Here is a 26,021-nt window from a genome sequence, read left to right as displayed (position 1 = left end):
GAAATTATAGGTCTGATGTGCTAGTTATGGTTTTCTAATATACATTAAAGTGACATAACTATTAAACAATGTGTTTCACATCCTATATTTTGTGAAATACTGTCCTAAAGGGAATATGGGGGTAGATGATGCTGGAAGGTAGGCTAGAACTAGACTCCAGTTTTCCTTGAATATTGGGCTAAGACTGTTTCGGGGTTTTTTTTGCCTTGGAATCTATGTGGCAGCAGTAAGAAGAGTAGCCTGTTTACCCCAGAGTTTCATGGAGATTACCTTTTGATAGGTTGAGGGATGCCTTAGTGAAGTCACCTGTCCTATTTTTCTCTCCTCTGAAATTTGGTACATACTTAACTTTTTGTTATGAATTGAATCTATTTTATTTCTCTTGTGCTGCCCTTGTCTTAATTCAGGGTTTCATTGTTTCTTATGTGAACTTTTATAATAATCTAATATTGGGTTAAGGGGCATGTACAATCCAACCTACAACTTTTGGAAGTTGATACAGGTGATCCCTGCATCTTCCACACACTGAATGCTAATCTCTGGGAGTTTCCTTCTGAAACACAGATCTGTTCAAATTGTTCCTATTCTAGAAGTTGATATTTATTTCTAGGTAGCTTAAAGTTTCAGGGAAAGGGTTATTGTGGGTTATTGATGTGAACTCTTGCTTGAACCACTCCTATAGTCTCCCTTCTGGAATTTGCTTCCATGTTTGTCCCACCTATGAACTACTTCTCACTTGGAAGCCAGAATTCCTTTTTAAACGTAAATGTGATGCTGCCATTTCCTTGCTCAGAAACCACCATTGACTACCATCATATTTAGATGAGATCTTAATTCCTTGGTGTGATTTACAGTGTGATCTCCCAAAACTCTCACCCTCTCTGTGCTCCAGCCGTATTGCTGTTATATCGCTAATACTTCTAGGGCCTTTGTCCTGGTTTTTCTTCAGCTTAGTCTACTTTCAAATATGAACATGGTTACTCTTCCTTTATTTGAACGTGCTGAAATGTCACTTATTTAAAAAGGTCTTTTCTGACCACCCTTTCTAAAATAGTCTGCCCTATTCCCTATCTACCAAATCACTCTTTTCTCTGATACAGCTGTATTTTCCTTCAAAGCAATCTATCTACATACCTACCTACCTACCTACCTAATTTTTGGCCTGTTTTTCTCTCTACTGTCTGTTTCCCTGTAGTAGAATGTATACTCTAGGATGACAAGGACTTCTTATCCTGCTATATTCATATTCCTTAAAACTGGATTGATGACTGCCACAGGAGCTTGATAAATATTTGATGAATTAATTAATTTATTCATCTTCCCTCAGGCTTAGCTTCTTAGAAGTAGTTTTGACTTTTGCTTTGCCATTGCATGTTCCATTTTATACTGTATTATGGAAAAGATACAGTTGCTTTTTTCTCAGGGTTTTTTTTCTTTTCCACTACTTATAATTTAAGTAATATAAAAGTAACTATCTTGATTAACAGTATATTAATCTATGACAAATCTTAGCAGAAACCCAGTGTTTTATGACCTATAAGAACATTTCAAATGTCTTTCCTAAGTTTATTTTGTGGTTTGACAGTATAAATAAATTTGGTTCAGTGATCCAAGTATTTGAGCCCCTTTCTGTCTAAAATTGCAGTGATATTTTAAGCATTATATAAGATTTCAAGTAGAAATTAAGTTTGAGAAGTGACAATTTCAGGTAACATAAAAGCTCCCTATATAGTGCTGCAGAAATTTACATGATGTCATTTGTATTATAATCGATATAAATGGTGCTCCCGGAGACGTTCAGTGCTAAACCAACACAACTCTGCCCCCATTGACTCTCCTTTTTCCTCTCCTTCCATCATCTTACTGAGGTAACTACTGTCCTGAATTTGGTGTTTATCATTTCCATGTTTATTTTAATATTTTTTACTAATTGTGTCTATCCACAAATAATAGATTTGCTTTATTTTGCAACTTGCTATTTTTGTCAAATTTTCATTTATGAGATTTGTCCATTTGTCCATAGTTAATTCATTTCAATGCTACACAGTATTCCATTTTTAATGTACAGTAATTTCTTTATTCCTGCTCCAGTTATTGGACAATTGGGTTATTTGTAAGTTTTTGCTATTATATAATGCTGAAATAAACATTTTTATACATTGTTCCTAAGCATTTTTATACATGTTTCCTTGTGCACATGTGCAAGAATTTCTCTAGGCTTCATACCAAAGAGGAGATTTGCCAGGTTATGGACTAGGCACAACTTCAGCATTGCCAAATTGCTCATCAGAGGTTGTCGAAACATATACACCTATCTGCAGTATATTTGAATGTTTCCTTTATTTCACGTGCTCAATATTTTTTACTATTTGACCTTGTAATTTTTGCTTTTATGGGTATGAAATAGTATCTCAATTTTGCAGTAGCTTAAAAAGATAATGTTTTCTCAAGTAAACAAATGAATTGATGCTAACAGCTGAATAAAATTTTTTTTTGCTTTTTATTTTTGCTAAAAGTGTGCATTTTTCTTTTATTTTCACTAATTATGCATTATATGTTTTGGTAGCTCTGGTTGAAGAGGTGTATTTTGCACAGAGAGAACGTGATGAAGCTATTATGTCTCGACTGCAGTTAGCCAATGAGGAGAGAGATGAAGCAATTGCACGATCCAAGCATATGGAAATGTCTCTAAAACTGTATGTACACATTTAAAACTACATATGATGTTAGGAGCATTTATAAAGTACATGAATTATGTGGTGGTTACATGTTTAAAAGTGTTACTGATGCTTATATGTTACAGTGGTAGATTCCATATACCCACAGTCTTTTTCTAAAACTTTTGGCATGCTAGTAGTTTTCAGTCACTAAAAAAAAAGAAAGAAAGAAAGAAAAAAGAAAAGAAAGAAAGAAATGCACAACACTCTTAGTACAGTTACTTTCTTTATTTCTTCATAGTTCTGTTGTTGATATCCTTACTCTACCTTCCTTTGTGACTCCTCTTTTCTTCCCTCTCCTTATTGTCACCTCCTTGATTTATTTCAGCTCTGGGTTCTTTTACTGCTCTCTGCTTACTGTGCTCATTCCTATTCTCCACTACTTTTTAAGTCTTTTAGCTGTGGGTTCTAAACTGAAACCTGACACCTGAAATAGGGTAGAGCCTAAGAATCTACATTTTTAGCAAGTGAACCAGGTGATTCTGGTATAGGTAAATAACATACTGCACTTAGAGAAACAATGCTCTGGAAAGAATTACTTCTCCACTTTTAATGTGCACTCCAGTCACTTGGGGAATATTGTTAAAATGCAGATTCTTGTTAGATAACGTCTGGAGTGGAGCCTGAGATTCTGCCTTTTTTCAAGCTCCCAGGTCATGCAAATGATGCTAATCTAAGGTGTCCACGTTGGGTAGAAAGGCCCGAGAGCATCTAGAAATGTTACCTGCAAGATAGAATGTAGTAATCTAATATTTTTATGTTGATCCCTCAATATATTTATCAAATGTTTGCTGTGCCCAATATTGTGCTAGCCTCTGAGGGATCACAATAAAATACTAATTAAAACGTGGTGGGGGGCTTCCCTGGTGGCGCAGTGGTTGAGAATCTGCCTGCTAATGCAGGGGTCATGGGTTCGAGCCCTGGTCTGGGAAGATCCCACGTGCCACGGAGCAACTGGGCCCGTGAGCCACAACTACTGAGGCTGCTCGTCTGGAGCCTGTGCTCCAACAACAAGAGAGGCCGCGATAGTGAGAGGCCCATGCACTGCGATGAAGAGTGGCCCCCGCTTGCCGCAACTAGAGAAAGCCCTCGCACAGAAACGAAGACCCAACACAGCCAAAAATAAATAAATAAATTTATTTTTTTAAAAAACGTGGTGGGAAACTCCCTGGCGCTCCAGTGGACTCCGCGCTTCCTATGCAGGGGGCACGGGTTCGATCCCTGGTTGGAGAACTAAGATCCCACAAGCCGCAGGGCGTGGCCAAAAAACAAAAAAAAAAGAAAAAAAAAACCCATGGTGGTTCATTAGACAGAATCATTAAATAATTAATACTGTAGCATTCATGTTGTGACTAGGTAACGTGATTTGGTTTTTGTTTATATTAATGGTTTCATTTTTTTTTTGAAGGCTCATTCAAAAAGTAGATGGAGAGACTCATTGTAAAACATTAACTTGTTGACAACTAAAAATAAATTTAAAAAGTTAGCTAAATTCCACACTGCCTACTCCCAAATAACTATCTTTATCAATAGGGAAACATTATTCCAAACATTTCTCTTTGTTTATATAAACACTACTGTCTGGAAGGATAGATGGTTGGTGGTTGAATAGATGCATACGTAGAATTAATTTGATAAAAATTAATTCATTTTCTACATTCTGTTTTATTTGAGAGGCATTATATTGTAGAGGTGAAGAGCACAGATTCCAGACACAGGTACCTGTCTTTGAATCTTCACTCTTTTGCTTCCTAGCTGTACAGTCATGGACAGATTCAGAGTTTCTGGGCTCTGTTTTTTCTCTACAAAACAGGGAAATAGTGGCTGTTTTATATTGGTTGTTATGAGGACTAAATGATTTAATAAGTATTGAAAAATACTTGACTTGTAGCAAATGCTATATAAATGTTACTTGAATTGAAGAGTAGTAATCAATTGAAGTGAAACTGAAGAAATTTTTGAACTTCAGGCAGTGTTTTCTCTCAATTAGATATATTAATTCCCAAAAGAACTATCTAAATTTAAGAGATGGGAAAACATTAAGGTGTTGGAATCTCATCAATATTTTTTTGTGCAGTGTTTTAGTTAAGTAATATTATTTGACTCTCAGCTGTGAAATAAATAACAGTTTTAAACTCCTTTTTTTCTTTTTCTTTATGAATTCTACTTTTAAAAAATTTGTAAAAGCTGTATTGGATTCTATAGCCAAAGTGCCCCCCTTGTTTAACCTTTATTTTATATTTAAAAGGGTTGAGTAATCATTACTCGAACTTTTATCATACATGGCATTTTTACACCTGAGTTCTTTATTGTGGGGAGTTCCTGGGTAACCAAATTTCGTTTTCAAATAGTTTTTTTTTTGGGTTTTTTTTGCGGTACGCGGGCCTCTCACTGCTGTGGCCTCTCCCGTTGTGGAGCACAGGCTCCGGACGCGCAGGCTCAGCGGCCATGGCTCACGGGCCCAGCTGCTCCGCAGCATGTGGGATCTTCCCGGACCGGGGCACGAACCCGTGTCCCCTGCATCGGCAGGCGGACTCTCAACCACTGCGCCACCAGGGAAGCCCTCAAATAGTTTTTTAAGGGAGGGTTTATAAATACTTTATTCTCTACTTTAACGTACTCTAGACTGGCTGTTTGTTATCCTTATATTCAAATTGGTTATGAATAAAATTCCTGGCTCAAGTATTTTTTCATTCTAAACACTGTAAAAATGTTACTGACTTTTCTGACATTGAGTTTGCCTGAAAAGAAGTCTGAGGTCAATCATATTGCTTTTTTCCTCACTTATAGGTGGTTTAATTTTTTCTGCCTGGGTACTTGAATGATTCTTTATTCTTGAAATAGAACAACTTAATCAGTATGTTCGGGTTGATCTGTAATATTTTTAGAACCACAGCATGCCTTTCTAAAGACTATATGATTCTTCCTTTATTTCAGGGAAATTTTACATTTGTTTTTTAGGTTTTCTATTTTAGAGACTTCAGTTATTTTTATAGGGAACTTTTATCCTTATCTCTTATCTCTTCAATAATTATTTTAATTCCTGTCTTTTTCTCTGCATTCACTGTGATACTCTTAAGCCTTTCCTTTAGTTAGTAATTCCAATTGTTACTGTCCCATTCCCTGTTCTTTCTGGTTCATTTATTAAATATTTTGTTTATTTATTCTCAATGTTCCCTTAAGTTTTCTTTCTTTTTTTAATTATATAAGTTTCAGGTCTATCCTTAAGTTTTCAATTTTCCTATTCATCTACTCTTTTGTTTTGGCATCTTCTCTTTGAACTTTTTTTATTGAATTCATGTTCGTCTTATGTTTTTCTAGAATGCCAACCACGATAGGACAATTTTCTTCTTTCTCTTGCTTTATGTTATCTTTTATATTATGATCTTTTTCTCATTTGCATGATATTTTGTCATATGTTTGTGGTGAATTCATAGTTGGCATCTCATTTCTCTTCATCTTGCTCATGCTTAAATTGTCAAGAACTTTTCTTTGTTCTGATACAGTGCAAGTGAATTTTCCTTGATAAACATTTCATATTATTTGAAACCTATTTGCCTTTTCTGATTCTTGGCTAGGTATTGCTTCTGGGCCACTTTTCTTCATTGCAGTAAGGCAGTGGGGTAAGAGTGGTAGTTGGGAAGACCTCCTTGGGGCTAGATACTGATTCTGTTTGAAGTTCTGTCCTCTGCTTGTAGGACTTTGTTTGGTGTCTTGCACTGTTCTGACGGCTCACTCTGTCTCGTCTTGTGGGTATCCTGATTCCATGGAGTATTTCTTTTGGGCTTTTATTTGTTCCACCAGTGTAGTAAAAAAAAAAAAAAAAAATGGCCAGCCCTGATGATTCTTGCTTCCTCTGTAAAGATTCTTCAGTAATGCAGGAAGATTTTCTTTACTTTTCTCTGGTCTGTCTACTCAACTCATTGGTCTCTCAGGTTATTTCCAAGCTGTGTGGTATTAGTGAAAATTTTCCAGGATTTGGTGAGGTCACTGTCTTTTCTCAATACCTATTTTCATGTGTAAAAAGAGAAGTTGGTTGAACCTGTTCAAAATCATTTTTCCACTCTCCACCTTATCCCTACTTTTAAAAATTACTACATGATGTCCTGCTTCCTTTGCTGTTTGATTAATTTTTATCATCCATTCAAGTGGTATGTGATGGGATACATAAATTTCTGTGTTCAGATTTCACTCCACCATCTTTACTTGGCCTTTTTTTTTTAATAAACTTTTTATTTTAGAATACTTCCAGATTTACAGAAAAGTTGTGAAGATAGTACAGAGTTCCCTCACCCAGTTTCCCTTATTGCTAACATCTTACATTACTATGGTACATATGTCACAGGGGAGAAATCAATATTGTTATACAACTATTTACTAAAGGCCACACTTTATTCAGATTTCACTGCTTCTCCCTGATGTCCTTTTTATTTTCCAAGATCCTATCCAGGATTCCATAGACATTTAGTTACTATGTCTCCGTTGCTTACTCTGCTGTGTGACATTTTCTCAGACTTTCCCTGTTTTTGATGACAGTTCTGGAATATTGGTCAGGTATTTTATAGAATGTTTCTCAATTTCAGTTTTTCTGAAGTTTTTCTCATGATTAGACTGAGGTATTGGTTTTATGGGACAGAGAGTACAGGGGTGAAATGCCATTTTCATCACATCATTTCAAGGTTATCTTCTATCAATATGACTTACAGCCAGTGATGTTAATCTTGGTCACCTGGCCAAGGTAGTACTTGCCATGTTTCTCTTCTGTAAAGTTACCCACATTCCTCTTTCATACTCTGCTCTTTGAAGCAAATCACTAAAGTGCAGCCTGTACTCAATGATGGGCTGCGGAGTGTGGGCTAGGAGGTTAATCGAGTTCTAGCTTCCTCAGCAGAGAATATCTACATAAATTATTTGTAATTCTTCAGTACAGGACATTTGTATCCCTCATTTTTTTATTTAGTTATATCTGTATGGACTCATTGATATTCATTTAATACTTCGAATTATAATCTAATACTATGTTATTTTGTTGATTGGAATATTCCAGCTTTTTTTTTTAATGTCTTTATTGGAGTATAATTGCTTTACAATGATGTGTTAGTTTCTCCTTTATAACAAAGTAAATCAGCTGTATATATACATATATCCCCATATCTCATCCCTCTTGCATCTCTCTCCTACCCTCCCTATCCCACCCCTCTAGATGGTCACAAAGCACCGAGCTGATCTCCCTGTGCTATGTGGCTGCTTCCCACTAGCTATCTATTTTACATTTGGTAGTGTATATATGTCCACGCCACTCTCTCATTTCGTCCCAGCTTACTCTTCCCCCTCCCCATGTCCTCAAGTACATTCTCTACATCTGCATCTTTATTCCTGCTCTGCCCCTAGGTTCTTCAGAACTTTTTTTTTTTTTTAAGATTCCATATATGTGTTAGCATACGGTATTTGTTTTTCTCTTTCTGACTTCACTCTGTATGACAGTCTCTAGGTCAATCCAATCACCACAAATAACTCAATTTCATTTCTTTTTATGGCTGAGTAATATTCCATTGTATACATGTGCCACATCTTCTTTATCCATTCATCTGTTGATGGACACTTAGGTTGCTTCCATGTCCTGGCTATTGTAAATAGAGCTGCAATGAACATTGTGGTACATGAGTCTTTTTGAATTATGGTTTTCTCAGGGTATATGCTCAGTAGTGGGATTGCTGAGTCGTATGGTAGTTCTATTTTTAGTTTTTTAAGGACCCTCCATACTGTTCTCCATAGTGGCTGTATCAATTTACATTCCCATTACATTCTCATGGGTTCCCTTTTCTCCACACCCTCTCCAGCATTTATTGTTTGTAGATTTTTTGATGATGGCCATTCTGACCGATGTGAGGTGATACCTCATTGTAGTTTTGATTTGCATTTCTCTACTGATTAATGATGTTGAGCATCCTTTCATGTGTTTGTTGGCAATCTGTATATCTTCTTTGGAGAAATGTCCATTTAGGTCTTTTGCCCATTTTTGGATTGGGTTGTTTGTTTTTTTGATATTGAGTTGCATGAGCTGCTTGTAAATTTTGGAGATTAATCCTTTGTCGGTTGCTTCATTTGCAAATATTTTCTCCCATTCTGAGGGTTGTCTTTTCATCTTGTTTATGGTTTCCTTTGCTGTGCAAAAGGTTTTAAGTTTCTTTAGGTCCCATTTGTTTATTTTTGTTTTTATTTCCATTTCTCTAGGAGGTGGGTCAAAAAAGATCTTGCTGTGATTTATGTCATAGAGTGTTCTGCCTATATTTTCCTCTAAGAGTTTGATGGTCTCTGGCCTTACATTTAGGTCTTTAATCCATTTTGAGTTTATTTTTGCATATGGTGTTAGGGAGTGTTCTAATGTCATTCTTTTACATGTAGCTGTCCGGTTTTCCGAGCACCACTTATTGAAGAGGCTGTGTTTTCTCCACTGTATATTCTTGCCTCTTTATCAAAGATAAGGTGACCATATGTGCGTGGGTTTATCTCTGGGCTTTCTATCCTGTTCCATTGATCTATATTTCTGTTTTTGTGCCAGTACCTTACTGTCTTGATTACTGTAGCTTTGTAGTATAGTCTGAAGTCAGGGAACCTGATTACTCCAGCTCCGTTTTCCATTCTCAAGATTGCTTTGGCTATTCAGGGTCTTTTGTGTTTCCATACAAATTGTGAAATTTTTTGTTCTAGTTCTGTGAAAAATGCCATTGATAGTTTGATAGGGACTGCATTGAATCTGTAGATTGCTTTGGGTAGTATAGTCATTTTCACATTGTTGATTCTTCCAATCCAAGTACATGGTATATCTCTCCATCTGTTTGTATCATCTTTAATTCCTTTCATCAGTGTCTTATAGTTTTCTGCATACAGGTCTTTTGTCTCCTTAGGTAGGTTTATTCCTAGGTATTTTATTCTTTTTGTTTCAGTGGTAAATGGGAGTGTTTCCTTAATTTCTCTTTCTGATTTTTCATCATTAGTATATAGGAATGCCAGAGATTTCTGTGCATTAATTTTGTGTCCTGCTACTTTACCACATTCATTGATTAGCTCTAGTAGTTTCCTGGTAGCATCTTTAGGATTCTCTATGTATAGTATCATGTCATCTGCAAACAGTGACAGCTTTACTTCTTCTTTTCTGATTTCGATTCCATTTATTTCTTTTTCTTCTCTGATTGCTGTGACTAAAACTTCCAAAACTATGTTGAATAATAGTGGTGAGAGTGGGCAACCTTGTCTTGTTCCTGATCTTAGTGGAAATGGTTTTAGTTTTTCACCATTGAGAATGATGTTGGCTGGGTTTGTCATATATGGCCTTTATTATCTTGAGGAAAGTTCCCTCTATGCCTACTTTCTAGAGGGTTTTTATCGTAAATGGGTGTTGAATTTTGTCAAAAGCTTTTTCTGCGTCTGTTGAGATGATCATATGGTTTTTCTCCTTCAATTTGTTAATATGGTGTATCACATTGATTGATTTGCATATATTGAAGAATCCTTGCATCCCTGGGATAAATCCCACTTGATCATGGTGTATGATCCTTTTACTGTGCTGTTGGATTCTGTTTGCTAGTATTTTGTTGAGAATTTTTGCATCTATGTTCATCAGTGATATTGGCCTGTAGTTTTCTTTCTTTGTGACATCTTTGTCTGATTTTGGTGTCATGGTGATGCTGGCCTCATAGAATATGTTTGGGAGCATTCCTCTCTCTGCTATATTTTGGAAGAGTTTGAGAAGGCTAGGTGTTGACTCTTCTCTAAATGTTTGATAGAATTCGCCTGTGAAGCCGTCTGGTCCTGGGCTTTTGTTTGTTGGAAGATTTTAATCACAGTCTCAATTTCAGTGCTTGTGATTGGTCTGTTTATATTTTCTCTTTCTTCCTGGTTCAGTCTCAGAAGGTTGTACTGTTCTAAGAATATGTCCATTTCTTCCAGATTGTCCATTTTATTGGCATATAGTTGCTTGTAGTAACTTCTCATGATCCTTTGTATTTCTGCAGTGTCAGTTGTTACTTCTCCTTTTTCATTTCTAAGTCTCTTGATTTGAGTCTTCTCCCATTTTTTCTTGATGAGTCTGGCTAATGGTTTATCAGTTTTGTTTATCTTCTGAAAGTACCAGCTTTTAGTTTTATTGATCTTCGCTGTTGTGTAGTATTTCAACTTTGACCATTGGAAACTCTTTTAGGTGGCTCCTACATGCCTTTGACATGTTCCCATCCTTTTGATTTTTTTAACCATTTCTTACTTTCTGGCACTGCAGCCTGCTCCAGGGTCATGTTTTATGGGGATATGCCCACCCCACCAGCAATGAATCAGAGTTCTTGTTGCTCACCATCTTTGCCAGTATTTGGAATTGTCATTCTTGGTTTGCTTTTTTTCTTATTTTGAACATTAGCCATTCTCTAATGACAGATGATATTGAGCTCCTGTTTATTTACCATCTGTATATCTTCTTTGGTAAAATGTCTGTTCAGATATTTGACCAGTTTTTTAAGTTGGGTTGTTTGTTTCCTTTTTGTTAATTTTAAGTGTTTGTTATATATTCTGGATGTAAGTCATTTTTCAGGTATGTGGTTTTCAAATATTTTCTTCCAGTCCATGTTTTGTATTTTTCTTCTCTTAACAGTGTGCTTAGCAGGATATAAGTTTTAAATTTTGATAAAATCCAGTTTATTGATTGTTTTTTCTTTCATGTTTTGTACTTTTAGAATTGAATCTAAAACTCATTGTCATATGTAAGGTCGCACCAAGTTTTCTCCTATGTTTTCTTCTATGAGTTATAAATTTCGTGTTTTACATTTAGGCCTACAATCTGTTTTGAGTTGATTTTTGTGTAAAGTGATACATGGTACATGTAAATGGTCTTTTTTTTTTTTGCATATGGACATTTATTTATTCTAGTACCATTTGTTGAAAATGGTATCATTTCTCCACTGATTTCCTTTGCACCTTTGCCAAAAGTTATTTGACTATTCATGTGTGTTAATTTCAGGACTTAATTGTCTGTCCATTGATCTGTGTTTCTATCCCTTTGCCAGTACCACACATTCTTGATTACTAAATCTTTATATTACGTCTTGAAATCGGATAATGTCATCCCTCTAAACTTTGCTCTTTTATTGTAGAATTATTTTGACTATTCTGGTACGTTTGCCTTTCCATATACCTTTAAGAATCAGTTTGTTTTTATCTACAAAACAGTTGCTGGGACCCAATGTGTTTAAACATACTCTTCAAAATAGATACCTTTTTTTCTTTTTTTCAGTAATGCAGCTATTAAAAACTTTAGAACTTTTCTTTAGAGATTTGCAAGTACTATTACCTTCAATTTGTCAACTGCTGCACAGTACTATACTTAGCATGTAATTTATGACCATAAATCTTTTATGTAGATTGATCACCAATTTTATTCATAAAATTTGCTTCTCAATAGTTTTTACTGGTTTTTTTTTGTTTTGTTTTTTTGTTTTTGCGGTATGTGGGCCTCTCACTGTTGTGGCCTCTCCCGTTGCAGAGCACTGGCTCTGGACGCACAGGCTCAGCAGCCATGGCTCACGGGCCCAGCCGCTCCGTGGCATGTGGGATCTTCCCACACTGGGGCACGAACCCGTGTCCCCTGCATCAGCAGGCAGACTGTCAACCATTGCACCACCAGGGAAGCCCAGTTTTTACTGTTTTTAGAAATAAAATTCACCCCCAAAAGATAACAAATCAGTTTTTTATACAATGTCACAACTCATTGAGTGATATTCAGGCTTTATAGGTGAAAAAACTTAGAGTGGTTGACTACCTGCCCAAAGAGTCATAGTCAGTCACTTATACATTGCAGGACTTATCTACCTCAGAGCTATACGGGCATCTCAACCTTAGCATATCCAAAATGGAATTATTAATTTATTTTTAAAACCTGATCCTCCTTAATTCCCTGTAACTATTGGCAGCACAACCACCTGCCCACATATCCAAACAAAAACTTCTTCCTCAGAACTCCTATCAAATTGGTCTCTTAGTTTTGTTCATTCTGTCTCTTTAAGTGATGGATCTAAATTGAGCCTATCCTTCTTCCCTAAACTTTTAAATCTTCCATTGTCTATTTACTTTAATCTGTACATATGTTTTGTTGTAGTTTTTATTACAATACATGAAAATTAGGGTTCCTTGAGGCGAGACTTTTTCATTTTGTTCTTGGTAGCATTCCTATTGAGGGAGGAATGGGGAATGGAGAAAAGGAAAACAGTCCCAAGACTTATCTTTTAGTTAATTAGTCCATTCAATAAATATTTGTTGAATATTTATTATCTGTCAAGTACAGTGCTAGTTGCAGGAACACAGCATTATGGTTTCAATTTAGTTAAGATCAGCATTAAGTAAATATGAATAATTACATAAATACTCAAAATAGTATCAAGTGATATGAAGAATTATTGGTTCCTAAGAAAAGTTTATAGACAGCTGTATTACAGTCTAGGGGTTCAGGTGAGGGGATCAGGAAAAATCATACAGAAGAAGCAAGAACAACAACAGCAACAAATAGCATGTCAGTACAGTTTTAAATGGCACTGTGGAGGCTCTTTTCTCCTCAGTTGAAGTCTATAGGCTCTGAACTTCAATAGTGCATTTTAGACTAAATCTTTGTTAAGATAGAACCAATTTATAACTGAGCTTTGCTTGACTGAAAGGCATATTTAGAGGCATTGAGTATAAGATGAAATTGTATAAATTATTTCACATCTTTTTGTTTTAATTCCTTACTTCTTGCTTCCTATAATCTGGAAATTCCTTCCTTCTTTTTTCTCTTATCATCTTTTCCACTTCCGATCTACTTTTCATCTTTCTGTATAATGTTTGTCTTGTCTTATTATTCTGCCGCTTCTCTGCTTTCCCTTACCTCTTGAATTGTTAATGCTTTTTTCTTTGTCTCTTTTGCTTTTATCCAAAACTAGGAAAAAGTAAAAAAGATTCAGGTTAAAATGACTTACATATGCATGCCAATATAGACATGTTTGCATAGGTACATTCCAACTTTTGAGAACATGGTATCTATTTTTCAATCTGTTATTGTTGGTGTATTTTTTATATTAAAGGTGGCACTGTGTAAGAAAGGAGACATAGAGAAAAAAAACAATTTAGAATTTTTTGATAAGCTGATCACTTGTTCTTTTTATCATTTGGGGGTCAAAGTTTTGCTTCTTCCCATTGAACAAGGTAAAGGACTATAGGTTCAGAAAGGAAAGGTATGATATTGACTGATTTAGGAATAAATCAAGATATGTGACATTTCATGCATGAGTCTTTTCACTTAGAGTGCAAGGTTGTCAGTCAGAATTTGCATGGTATAGGAAATCAATTGAAACTTGAACCTATGGACATTTACTTCAGCAATATTCTTACTGATTATCATGACTGTCTAGTTAGACTGTTGTAGGCATAATTTAAAGATTATGAAAGGTTGAAATTCTTTTGTTTAATTGTAAACTTCATATTAATGATACATAATGTATAGTTTGTTGGCTGTATGTCATGTAATACCAACTATTACTTTGTCTTTATTAAGCTAGTAAAACTATGTGTTGTACATGCTGCTAGTAATCCTTAAACCTAAAAAGTCATTTTACATAGAAAATTATGTGTCTTATATAACTGTTTCAAATTGCTTCCTTTTTCTTAAAGGTAAGTTGTTTGTCTAATTTTTGTTTTCTTAAGTGATATAGTAAGTAATGTGCTTATTGTAGGACTGAATTTAATTTTCTGGAAGCCACTATTGTTGATTTTTTATCTTTAACTAGATATTAAATGACCCACCTCAGAAAAATGTGTCAAATATACTGAATTGGCACTTACAGTGTGTTAACATCAAAGATCTGATCTCATTTTTCAATACTCTGTATCAGGGATCAGCAAAGTAAGGACCTATGGTGCAAATCCAGCCTTCCACTTGTTTTGTAAATAAAGTTTTATTTGAATACAACCACACCTGTTCATTTACATATTGTCTATGAATAGATTTTCTTCTTCAAAGGCAGAATTTAGTAGCTGCAACAGAGAACATATGGTAAAGCCTAAAATATTATCTGACCCTTTACAAAAAAAGTTTGCTCATCCCTACTCTATATAATCTAATTGAGACTAAATTACTATGTAGTTGATCTTTGATATCTGTGACAAATACCTCCTGAAACTTTTAAAGAAATGCAAATTTAAACACAACCATACCTGTTCATTTACATATTGTTTGTGAATGAGTTTGCACTACAAAGGCAGACTTTAGTAGGTACAAGAGTTTTTCTTTTTAATTATTTATTTTATTTTTGGTTGTGTTGGGTCTTCGTTGCTGCACGCAGGCTTTCTCTAGTTGTGGCGAGCAAGCAAGGGCTACTCTTGTTGCAGTGCATGGGCTTCTCATTGCGGTGGCTTCTCTTGTTGCCGAGCACAGGCTCTAGGCACGTGTGCTTCAGTAGTTGTGGCTCACGGGCTCTAGCGCACAGGCTCAGTAGTTGTGGCACACGGGCTTAGTTGCTCCGCGGCATGTGGGATCATCACGGACCAGGGCTCGAACCCGTGTCCCTTGCATGGATTCTTAAACACTGTGCCACCAGGGAAGTCCCTCTTATTTTTTTTAAATAGGCATTTTTATTATTTTTTTAATTTTTATTGGAGTATAGTTGATTTACAATGCTGTGTTAGTTGCAGGTGTACAGCAAATAAGAACCTGCTGTATAATAAAAGGTTTTAAGTTTTATTTTCCTCTCAGTGACCATTTATCACTATATTTATATCAATTATAAATGCTAATAATAAAACAAAATAGAGATTCACATGCCAAGTGGTTGATGTGGCTCACTCAGGCCCTGCATGTCATACCTGACACACTCACTCACCAAAACATGATTCACATTCATTTATCAGAAAATGATAAATCATTATATATCATGTACTTTTAAGGGCAATCACATAAGTTTTTTATTTTTTTGTGGTACGCGGGCCTCTCACTGTTGTGGCCTCTCCCGTTGCGGAGCACAGGCTCCGGACGCGCAGGCTCAACGGCCATGGCTCACGGGCCCAGCTGCTCCGCGGCATGTGGGATCTTCCCAGACTGGGGCACGAACCCATGTCCCCTGCATCGGCAGGCGGACTCTCAACCACTGCGCCACCAGGGAAGCCCCCACATAAGTTATTTATAGTCAGAATGCTAAATTTATGTGCCGAGGATCTAGTATATAACATCTGATAAGAAAATTTGATTTTAATTTTTTTTAATTTTGGTTGTTAGCAGGGAATTTAATATTAGACTAAATACAGTTATCTTAACCATTTCCTATTGAAAGCTGTGAATTTAAAACATTTAAACTCTTCATTTGCTTTTCCTTAAAGTAATAGTTCTTCATTTTGCATTGCCTGAAAAAGACATATAAATATTACATAGGAATTTCATGCACTTTTTGTTATGTTGATTATTTGGAATATATGAGTTACTTAACCTACCTACACTGTTATTTTCTTTTTGATCATATGTAACTCTTTGAAACAAAAAAAGGGAGTTGCATAATATTGAGAACTAATTTTTTTTTAAGTTCCCAGTAATCTGTGAATCTAAATGCTTAATTCCCATGTAGCTTTTTACATTTTAAATGATCAAGTTTCATAAATTGTGAAGTTTATAAATATTGAAACTTCTTTGGAAACTGCCATTAATTGACCTTAGTTTGATTTCATCTAAAAAGAACAACATTAAGGTAAATATTCCTTACCACATATGGCTTCCCTAAAAATCATATTTAGCCAACCAATAACTGATGGTTAAATGCCACTCATGTTCTTCAAATACTTTTACATGATCATAAATAAGTGGAAGAATTTTATCTTATACTTTTCCACTGTGTTTTTTAATTGAATAAAAAGGAAGTGATGGGCTTCCCTGGTGGTGCAGTGGTTGAGAGTCCGCCTGCCGATGCAGGGGCCATGGGTTCGTGCCCCAGTCTGGGAAGATCCCACATGCCGCGGAGCGGCTGGGCCCGTGAGCCATGGCCGCTGAGCCTGCGCGTCTGGAGCCTGTGCTCCACAATGGGAGAGGCCACAACAGTGAGAGGCCCGCGTACCACAAAAAAAAAAAAAAAAAAAAAGGAAGTGATTATCCTCATAGTTTTTGTAGACTAAACTTTTATGAAGCAGGATATTTGAAAACTTGATTTATTTTGGGAGAAAAAGATAAGAGTACATATTTGCCCTTATTGGAATGTGAATCCAAAGGGACATTAGTAGTTTGAGATAAACATTAAATATATATAATTCAAAATTACACCTACCTGTTGACTTACACCATTTAAATATGGGTAGAAATAGTTTTTTTGATATATGTTCATATATTTTCCTGTGCAAATGCAATGTTCTAAAATCTATACTTTCTCTCCATGATTATAGCAGTTTGATTGAACTGTGGAGTTTGGAACAATTTTGTAACAAATTTGTTAAGTGTCTTCTGTAATCTTTTCCTAGTATCCTTTTTTTGTGGTAAATGTTAAATCACAGGCACACAGAAATGGAGGGCGAAAACTTGAAACACGAATTTGGATATCTAAGCTTTTAAGTACAATTTTTAAATAATTGAAATCATTTCTAAAATCTCCATCATTTCACTGGTACCCATTACAGGTTTTCATTTAATCTACCCAATTTAATGACTGCCTAAATTATATTATATACATTTTCTAAATATGTCATTTAGAACTTCTTTCTTTACTTTAACTGCATTTCAATTCACCAACATCAACAAACATAAACACTATGACTCTTAAAAGACAAAAAGTCCATTTATGAAGAGAACAAGTTTACTTTTTTTGCCTTTAAATTGAATAATTCTGTGTTATGCAAAAAAGAAAATAACATTAGTCATTTAAAAATGTGACCAATTTTGGTCAGCCTTTCTATATAGCGTATTTGTTTCAACAAATAGGTAGCACCAGGAGATTTTCAGGTCAAATTTAGTGGTAGTTATTTATCATTACTTTTGAGGGAACATAGTTAAACTTTGTAATAAAAATACTTGCTTTGTTTTATTTGTGATAATGTCCAAAAAGGATAGGAAATACAGTTTCTGGTAAGAATTGAAAGTCTAGAAATAAATATAATGATGAGAATGAGTACTTCTATCACTGGGGAACTTTCTTCATCTAAGCACATATGAACAATTGATCCTTGTAGTCATATATAGCAGTAAACATTAATAACTTAACAGTCTGAAGTCAGTGCAGAAGATATGGAGCATTATTGAAAGATGGAGTCGAGCAGGTGGCACTTTAATATGTTCAATGTCATGGTTGACTCTAAAGACTAGTCGAATGAAATTACTTGAGGTTCTAAAGATTTAAAAAGCGAACTCATTTTGCTGCACTAAGGAAATGCTACTGATCAGGCTTTCTGTGTCCCTTTTTTCTAGGCTAGAAAATATTAACCCTGAAGAAAATGACATGGTAAGCCATTCTCTGAGGAGATTTCTTGATGTCAGTCTTATATCTTAGAGGCTTAAGTTCAATTGAGTGGGTTTCAAGAACTAAGATGTGGGAAAAAGAAGAATTGACACACTAATAATGTACATCTTTGCTGCAATATGAAAATTCAATAACTTTACTCAGTCAATTTACAATTCACATGTGCCTATTAATTAAAACCCTATATTAAATAAAATATATTAAAACTTCATGTCTGACTAACATATAATGGTGTTGGTAGACATTACAGGAATTACTGAACAGAATAAACAATGCAGACACAGGGATAGCTATTCAGAAGAATGGAGCTATAATTGTGGATAGAATCTACAAGACCAAGGAATGTAAAAAGAGAATAACTGCAGAAGAAATGAATGCAGTGATTGAAGAACGGGATGCTGCTTTGTCTCAGGTAACTGCATGTACAATATCTGTGAAAAGCATACACTTAACATTTTCCCCTCTTTCTTTACATTAAAAAATGACTTTTCCCCACATATTCTTAATTCGAATTAGTTTTTAGATTATAATTAATACCACAATGATTAGCTATATTAAAATAATCACATATTTTGTTATATCATTCTTCAAGTATATGCATTCTAATAAAACTGTTAGCTTGTTATAAAATTTTAGTTATATTCTTTAAAGTAATCACTTTTATATGAGACTTCTTACTTGAGTCACAGTTTTGTGAGAGCTGACATTGTCTTTATTACTGTTTTATTCCTAGTGCCTAATTCAGTGCCTTTTAGTAAACATTGATAAAGGAATCAAATTATTAGGGTATTCCTTTCTGAACTTTACTTATACCTTCCTGCTCTAACTGAAACCTGATTACCGCCCTGAGGATACCGCTTCCACTGCAGTCCTCTCAAATGTGAATATATTCCCTCGCCCAGCAGTTGGACCACTGGGCTTGGAGGCTTGTTCCTCATTAGTGTTTTTAGATCATTGTTCCTTTATTCTCTCTATAAACACCTCCAGCTTTGAGGCCCATGTATCAGATTGTATCACCCATTACACACTCCTGTTGCAGTCGTGTACACATTCCCGTGTCACTTCCCCTCATTTCTTAAAGATTTTAGGATCTATTTCACTGTTTCTTTCTTCAGCCTACTCCTGTCACAGTTCTTGGTGCTTTAAATATCTATGTAGGTGATACTTTCAATATCCCTCTCATCTCTTTGAATCTCTCTCCTCCAATAATCCACGTACGCTATACTCTTTCTGCCATCCACCCTATGGTCATGCCCTGTTCTTGGTCATTATCAGTCTCAATTTCAAGCATCCCGCTTGATGACCACCATTTGTTATCTTTCCAGCTCACTCTAGAACTCTAACTCTTGCAAATTGTCAACTCTCCTGGCACCTGATTACATTGATCTTACCACCTCTTTTCCTATCCCTTAATCCCCTCATGTCCTCACTTCCCTCTTCATCTAGTTTGGATTCCGTGGCTCACTGTAATTATCACCAACTTGCATGTAATATAACCTCAGTTGTTTTGGCCCTCTCTTCCTTTATCCTGCTCACCTAGCAAAACCTAAGTTTTATAAATTTAACTTTCTGCCTGTTCTACACCTTCACAGCTTTATATGGCAGGAGACTATCACACAAATTTGCTGACTGAACTTACCTTGAGTTCATGACCACCGTCTTCAAGTAGACCCTTGGTGTTGCCTGGCAACCTTCCACTCACTCTCCCCCTCTGGAGGACTATTTTATCTTTCTCCTTTCTCCTCAAGCATCCAACGTCTGCCTCCCAATAGAAAAAAGAATTTCTGCTTGTCCCCACCATTTCATTCACCAGCCTACCTGCATTTGTACCCATATACTCTGCCTTTTCTACTTTCTTTTTTACATGCTTCTGTTTAAGGACAACTTCTCTGTTTCACACTAGTTTACATCTTTCCTTGCCTGCTTAAGGTTATCACTTAACCAATTGTCCCTTTTCTCTCCTACTTCATAAAATGTTTCCTTATTAGTTCATTTCTATCACTGTGTGAAATTCTTTACTATATCCCATGGAGGCTGGGTGAAAGTTTTGGTAAGTCTTGGTCAGCTTGTGGTTCACTGAGAGCAGAGTATTCACTAGGGCTCTACTCCTGGAGAATCCTCTATTCTAGTATTTGTCTCTTTCGCATTGTAAGACAATGGGAAACTCCATTATTCTTTTCACAGGGCTTAAGGCTTAGCTTTTTTTTTTTTTTTGCGGTACTCGGGTCTCTCACTGCTGCAGCCTCTCCCACCGCGGAGCACAGGCTCCGGACGCGCAGGCTCAGCAGCCATGGCTCTCGGGCCCAGCCGCTCCACGGCATGTGGGATCCTCCCGGACCGGGGCACGAACCCGCGTCCCCTGCATCGGCAGGCGGACTGTCAACCACTGCGCCACCAGGGAAGCCCTAAGGCTTAGCTTTTTAACTTTAAGCCCTAAACAGTTTTGAGAGTTGGCAAATGATTTGAGATGGAACCAAGTCTCAAATCTCCAATTTTGTCACTTTAGCCCTGCATAACTGCCAGAAGCTTAGATGATTTCTCTGTCCTCCAGCAGGAGCCCTCTGTATAGTCAAAGCCGGATTTCTCAGCCTCTTGCCCATTCTCCGAACCTTTAAAACTCCGGGGGAAAACAATGACTTCAGATCTTCAAATCACCTGTCTCCAGTTAACCCCTCTTCAGAATCCCAGCTGCTCAAGTTATTGTTGCAGCAGCAACCTTCTGATGTCTTAAACAGATATTTTTTAAAAATTTAATCTGGCTTTTCTTGTTCTTGGCTGGAGAATTGTTATGCCACAAATGATTCTATCCTATCTCAATGTGGAAATCTGACATTTATCTTCAGATTAAAATTGGGAAAAGTTCAATTTAAACTTTTAAAGTGGGCAGCTGTTTTTAGCATTTTGTGCCCTCCCAAGTGTATTCAATCTTGGATCATTCAATATATTGTTGAAGAGATAGCCAAAACTATTTTTCTGTGCTTGAAACAATTATAAACTCAAACATTTGATTTTTTTAGAAATCATCTATTTTGTTAAGTTAACTAAAACACCCATGTACATAGAGAACTTACCACTTTCTTCCTTTATCCCTGCTATATTCCAAGACTTTATTACAAGGCCTTTGCTTTCCTGTTTTGGATATATTTTATATACCAACCCCCCTGGCCCTTTTGGCAAAAGTCCACATCCCAGCCTCCATTCCCATGCCTAACTTATTCAGTGCTCAGAGGCTAGGCCCTTCACCTACTGCATCAGGTACCAGCTGAGGTCCAATAACTGAAAATCTCTATAATATTATCCTACCGACTACAAGTAGCAGCGAGGCCCAAAGCCTCCTGTTGCCAGGCTCTGACCATCTATGAATGTCCTTGGAAACCGAAACTAGCCTAGAACTAGCCTAATTTAGCCAGAACCTCAAGGAATAGTATGATAATTATGTGAAAACTTGACTGGACCACAGGGTGTCCAGATATTTGGTAAAATGTTATTTCGGGGTATGTCTGTGAGGGTGTTTCTGTGTGAGATTAACATCTGAATCTTACATCATTGGCTCTCCTGGTTCTCAGGCCTTCGGACTCAAGCTGGAACTATACCATTTTCTTATGATTTGAGTGAGATTTTGGGTTTTTGGAAAGAATACCACAGAAATTTCACCTTAATTAGCACTATTTTCTCTTTCCCCAGGCTAAGCATCTCAGCATACTTCAACCCCTTCCCTGAGTTTCCTTTTTTTTGTTGTCTTGTAGTTGTTAATTTTCCCTTCTTGGTCTATCAAGGCTGAATGATTGATCATAAATTTCTATTACCTGAACACCATGCAGAGAATCTTAACTCACCACTATTTTCTGGAAATAAGTCACTCCAAATTCCATCTTAACCCTTTTAATTTATACACTTTTCTTAATTGTGTTTGTCGTTGAAAATATTTTTAAAACATTTATGTGCCTCTTTTAACCAAAATATAATTAGTACATCTTTTTTTGATAGTTAATTCATTTTTGTCAAATGCTATAATGAAAACTATAGATCCTGAGATCTTTCAGGTCCAGAGTTGACAAATACAAAAAGCAGGGAGGACCAAGGGGTAATCATCAGGTTAATTAAAGAAATTCAGCTAAACATTTCACTAGTCAGTTTTCCCCTTCTCTATAGCCGCAATCTATACCATGCACTAAGTGCAATAAAATGAAAGATAAACCAAATAAGAGGAAGACATGAATCCAGTCCAATAGTACAATGAAGAAAATTCTAGGAAGACAGCTGAACAATGTACAAAAAGTACAGTTGGTCTGTTGCTTTATAACTCTTTCTACCTTTAAGCATGTTTTCCCCTCTCACTGACACATGCTTCTATCCACTTGTTACTTGCTTGTCTACCTACTACTTTAAAGCTAATTTAAATATCATCTCTTCAATAAAGTTCTCTCACATGAAGCAATATTGATAGATATCTTCTTTTTGCCCACATTTTACTTTACATCCTATTACAGTACTTGTCACACTGCAGTACAGTTAATTGACTTTATGCCTGTCTTCCCACCTAGCGTGAAGGTAAGAACTGTTCTTTATCTGTGTCTATTAGTCCTTAGGACAGTGTAGGCACAAAATATAGGCTTGTTGAATTAATGAACTGATGAGCTTAGCTGTTTTAGATCTATTTCAAGATACATTGAACTAAAACAAGTTAGTGAAATATTATTCATTCATCCACATTTTATTAAGGACCTGTTATATGTCTGTGTTGGGGAATTCAGCAATGATCCAAATATAGAAGGCTCTTACTCTTATGGAACTTACATTTTAGTATGGAAATATAGATAGTGAAATAATAAATGAATAAAGTATTTTCAGTTAGGGATGTAATAAAAAGGTAATGGAGAGTGACTGCAATTGGTAGGAGGATTGTCACTTTAAATAGGGTGATCAAGGCAGTCCTTTTGTTTAATTGTTGAATTTTGGTGAATAGTTGAATTGAGACTTGAAAGAGGAGAAGGATCCAGCCATGCAAAATCTGTGAAGAGAGCATTCCATCAGAAAAGAATACATCAACAATGCCCTGTGAGAGGGAACAAGCTTAGTGTGTTTAAGGCTCTGATGTAAATACTCCAAGCTTAAATATGGTTGAAGTGCAGTGAGCAAGGAAGATAGCAGCAAGTGACGAGGTAGAAGAGATAGGCAGCAGACAAATTTGTAAGGTCTTGTATGCCATGGTAAGGGCTAAAAATTGTGTATAAATGCAGGAGATATTGAGGGAGAAAGGCTGTTGCAATAGTCCAAGTCAAAGATGAAACTGATGGTAGCTCAGTGGGGCAATTGTAGATTTAGAGAAGTAGACAGATTTGGGAAATATTTCAATAGTATAGTGAGTAGACCTTGAAGACAGATTGGTTTGGGGCATAAGGGAGCTGGAAGAATTAGGCTGAGTCTATTTTGGGCTTGAACAGTGTATAGATATTCACTTCCATTTTTGTGATGGGCAAGTTTTGGGGGGAATATGAATGTATTTCGGAAGGGAATTTACATTTTCTCTGGATGTGGTATATTTGAGATGATTCTTAAAAATCCATATGGAAGTGTTGAGCAGGCACTTGGCTATTGCAGTCATCAGCATATAGATAGTTAAAGCTGTGGGTCTAGATCAAACCAGGGAAAGATAATTGAGAAAGAAAGGGCTTAGGATCAAGCCCTGTGGTCTGTCAATAATTTAGCAGTTGGCCAAAGTAGAAGGAGTGCACAGGGGAGGCTAGGAATGATAGCAAATGAGGTAGAAGGAAACTGAAGAGACTGTGGTGTCAGAAAAGGCAAGAAAAGGAAGTGTTTGCAAAACATGAGAATGATTAGTTCCCTTGAATGGTGTTGAGCGATCAAGCAAGGTGAAGATGGAATCGTTTTCAGATTTGATCACATGGGAGATGTTGAGAGCCTTGACAAGGGTTTTGTCCAGGACAGAGGCCACATTGGAGTAGAGGACAGAATGGAGGGTGAGGAACTGAACCGAGTGAATGTATACAACTTTTATCCCCCTGTAATGGAGATAGAGAAATTGGCAATAGATGGAGAGGGGGCTTATGGTTAGGGTTAGGGTGAGTCGTTGGTGAGTTTTCTTTCTTTTTTAATGGGAGATTCTAAGGCATGATGTTGTGTTGATGGAAGTGAACCAGAAAAGGAGGAAAGGTGATTTTAAGGGAGAGAAGAGAGTATTGCAGTAGCAAAGTCCTGGAGTAGATAAGTAAATTGAGAGGGGATAGGATCTAGAACATAAGTGGAAGAGTTGTCTTTTACTAGGGACAGTGAAACTATGTTCGTTGTTAACAGAGGAATACCAAGAACTTGGATGGATACATATGTTGGCAAGTTGATAAATTTAGGAAGTGGGGTGGCCATCCTTTTCTTAATGAAAATGTTAGGTTTATTTAGTTTCTCAGTGTGATAGGTCAGTGGATGGTGGTGGAGATTTATAAAGAGGCAATAGTTTTAAATATAGTCAGCCCTCTGTATCTGTAGGTTTTGAATCCATAGATGTGGAAATCGCGAATATGGGGGGCCAACTGTATACTAATTGAAAAAAAAATCCACATGGACGTGTGTAGTTCAAACTGGTGTTTTTCAAGGGTCGACTGTATTCATTGTACTACGTTATTTTATATAAGGGACTTGAGCATTTGTGGGGTTTGGTATACTCAGGAACTCCTAGAACCAATCCTCCGTGAATACCCCCAGGATGCCTGTAGTTGTCTTGGTTTGTGTGTAAATGTACATAAAAATAACAAATCTCTCCAAGTAAACCCGGAGTCTTGGCCAGTGATGTAACGATCAAAGGTAACCTTAGCAGAGGAAAACATAACCAAGTTTCTAAATCTCTCCATTGTTAGTGTTGCCTTCACTTTGTATCCTTTGTAGTTCACATAGTAGCTAGCACCTAATAGATGCAAAATAATGATTTGTTAAGTTATTAGAAGTTTGACAAAAAACTCATACTTGAAAAAATAAATCATAACATTTAGAGTTTCATTTTTCAAGAAAAGTAGGAAACGTGTTCAACATTCTTTATTATAGTGACTATAAATTTTTATTAATTTTTTCCCCTGTCTTTCCTGTCTATCATACAGTTATTTGCCTGTGTGTTTTTTTCCAGTCCATCTTGCTGAAATATATTGTTGTTATTTGATCTATTCTGGTAACTTTCCTTTCTTATAAAATTTTTACAACTTTTTGAAACTATAACTTTGGAAAAGTACAGATAAGCAAGAAGGGAAAACAATCATATACAGATCCTTTGTCTTTTTTTCAATGCATATTATATCATATATACTACTTGATAACCTGATTTTTCACTTTGATTTTATGTTTTGTCAGATATTCTTATATTTTTATAAATGGATATATTGAGATGTATTGAACTCGTGCTATTTGGGAGGGTGTTTATGTTTTTTTCTTTTCTTTTGGTAGTGGGAACGTTTTTGTAGCTAAATTTTTATGTACATCCATGTTTATTTCCTTAGGGAGAATTCCTAGAAGTGGAAATACTAGATCAAAGAATATAAACATTTTAAATAAGTATATATTTTCAAATTGCTTCCTAGAAAAATTGTACATAGAAATGTTATTTGAGATTTCATTCAAGGGGTCTTTAGAGGAATAAACTGCTAAGGAATTTAGACTTTATTTTATAGGCAATGGGGTCCCCTAAGATGTTTTAGTTTTCTGGTAATATAGAAAGTATATTCTTGAAGAAGATTTCTGGTCAGCACTGCATAAAGTGAATTGAGTAATACACGTCCAAGGCTAAAGAAATAGTTGAGAT

The 26,021-nt window shown here is 36.1% G+C and overlaps 1 protein-coding gene across 2 annotated transcripts in view; it reads left to right on the top strand.

Moving 5' to 3' along the window:
* Positions 1 to 26,021, top strand: part of MIPOL1 (mirror-image polydactyly 1) — a 312,254-nt gene that overhangs the window by 93,778 nt on the left and 192,455 nt on the right. For both annotated transcript variants that reach the window (XM_082835259.1, XM_082835258.1), the window contains exons 7-9: positions 2,567 to 2,696; positions 18,166 to 18,199; positions 18,459 to 18,629. In XM_082835259.1, coding sequence (XP_082691385.1) covers positions 2,567 to 2,696; positions 18,166 to 18,199; positions 18,459 to 18,629 — 335 coding nt within the window. The remainder of the gene's footprint in view (positions 1 to 2,566; positions 2,697 to 18,165; positions 18,200 to 18,458; positions 18,630 to 26,021) is intronic.

Source organism: Leucopleurus acutus (genome assembly GCF_964270905.1).
Source record: "Leucopleurus acutus genome assembly, chromosome: 1".
NCBI classification, from domain to species: Eukaryota; Metazoa; Chordata; class Mammalia; order Artiodactyla; family Delphinidae; genus Leucopleurus; species Leucopleurus acutus.
This window is presented reverse-complemented; position numbering and strand designations above follow the sequence as displayed.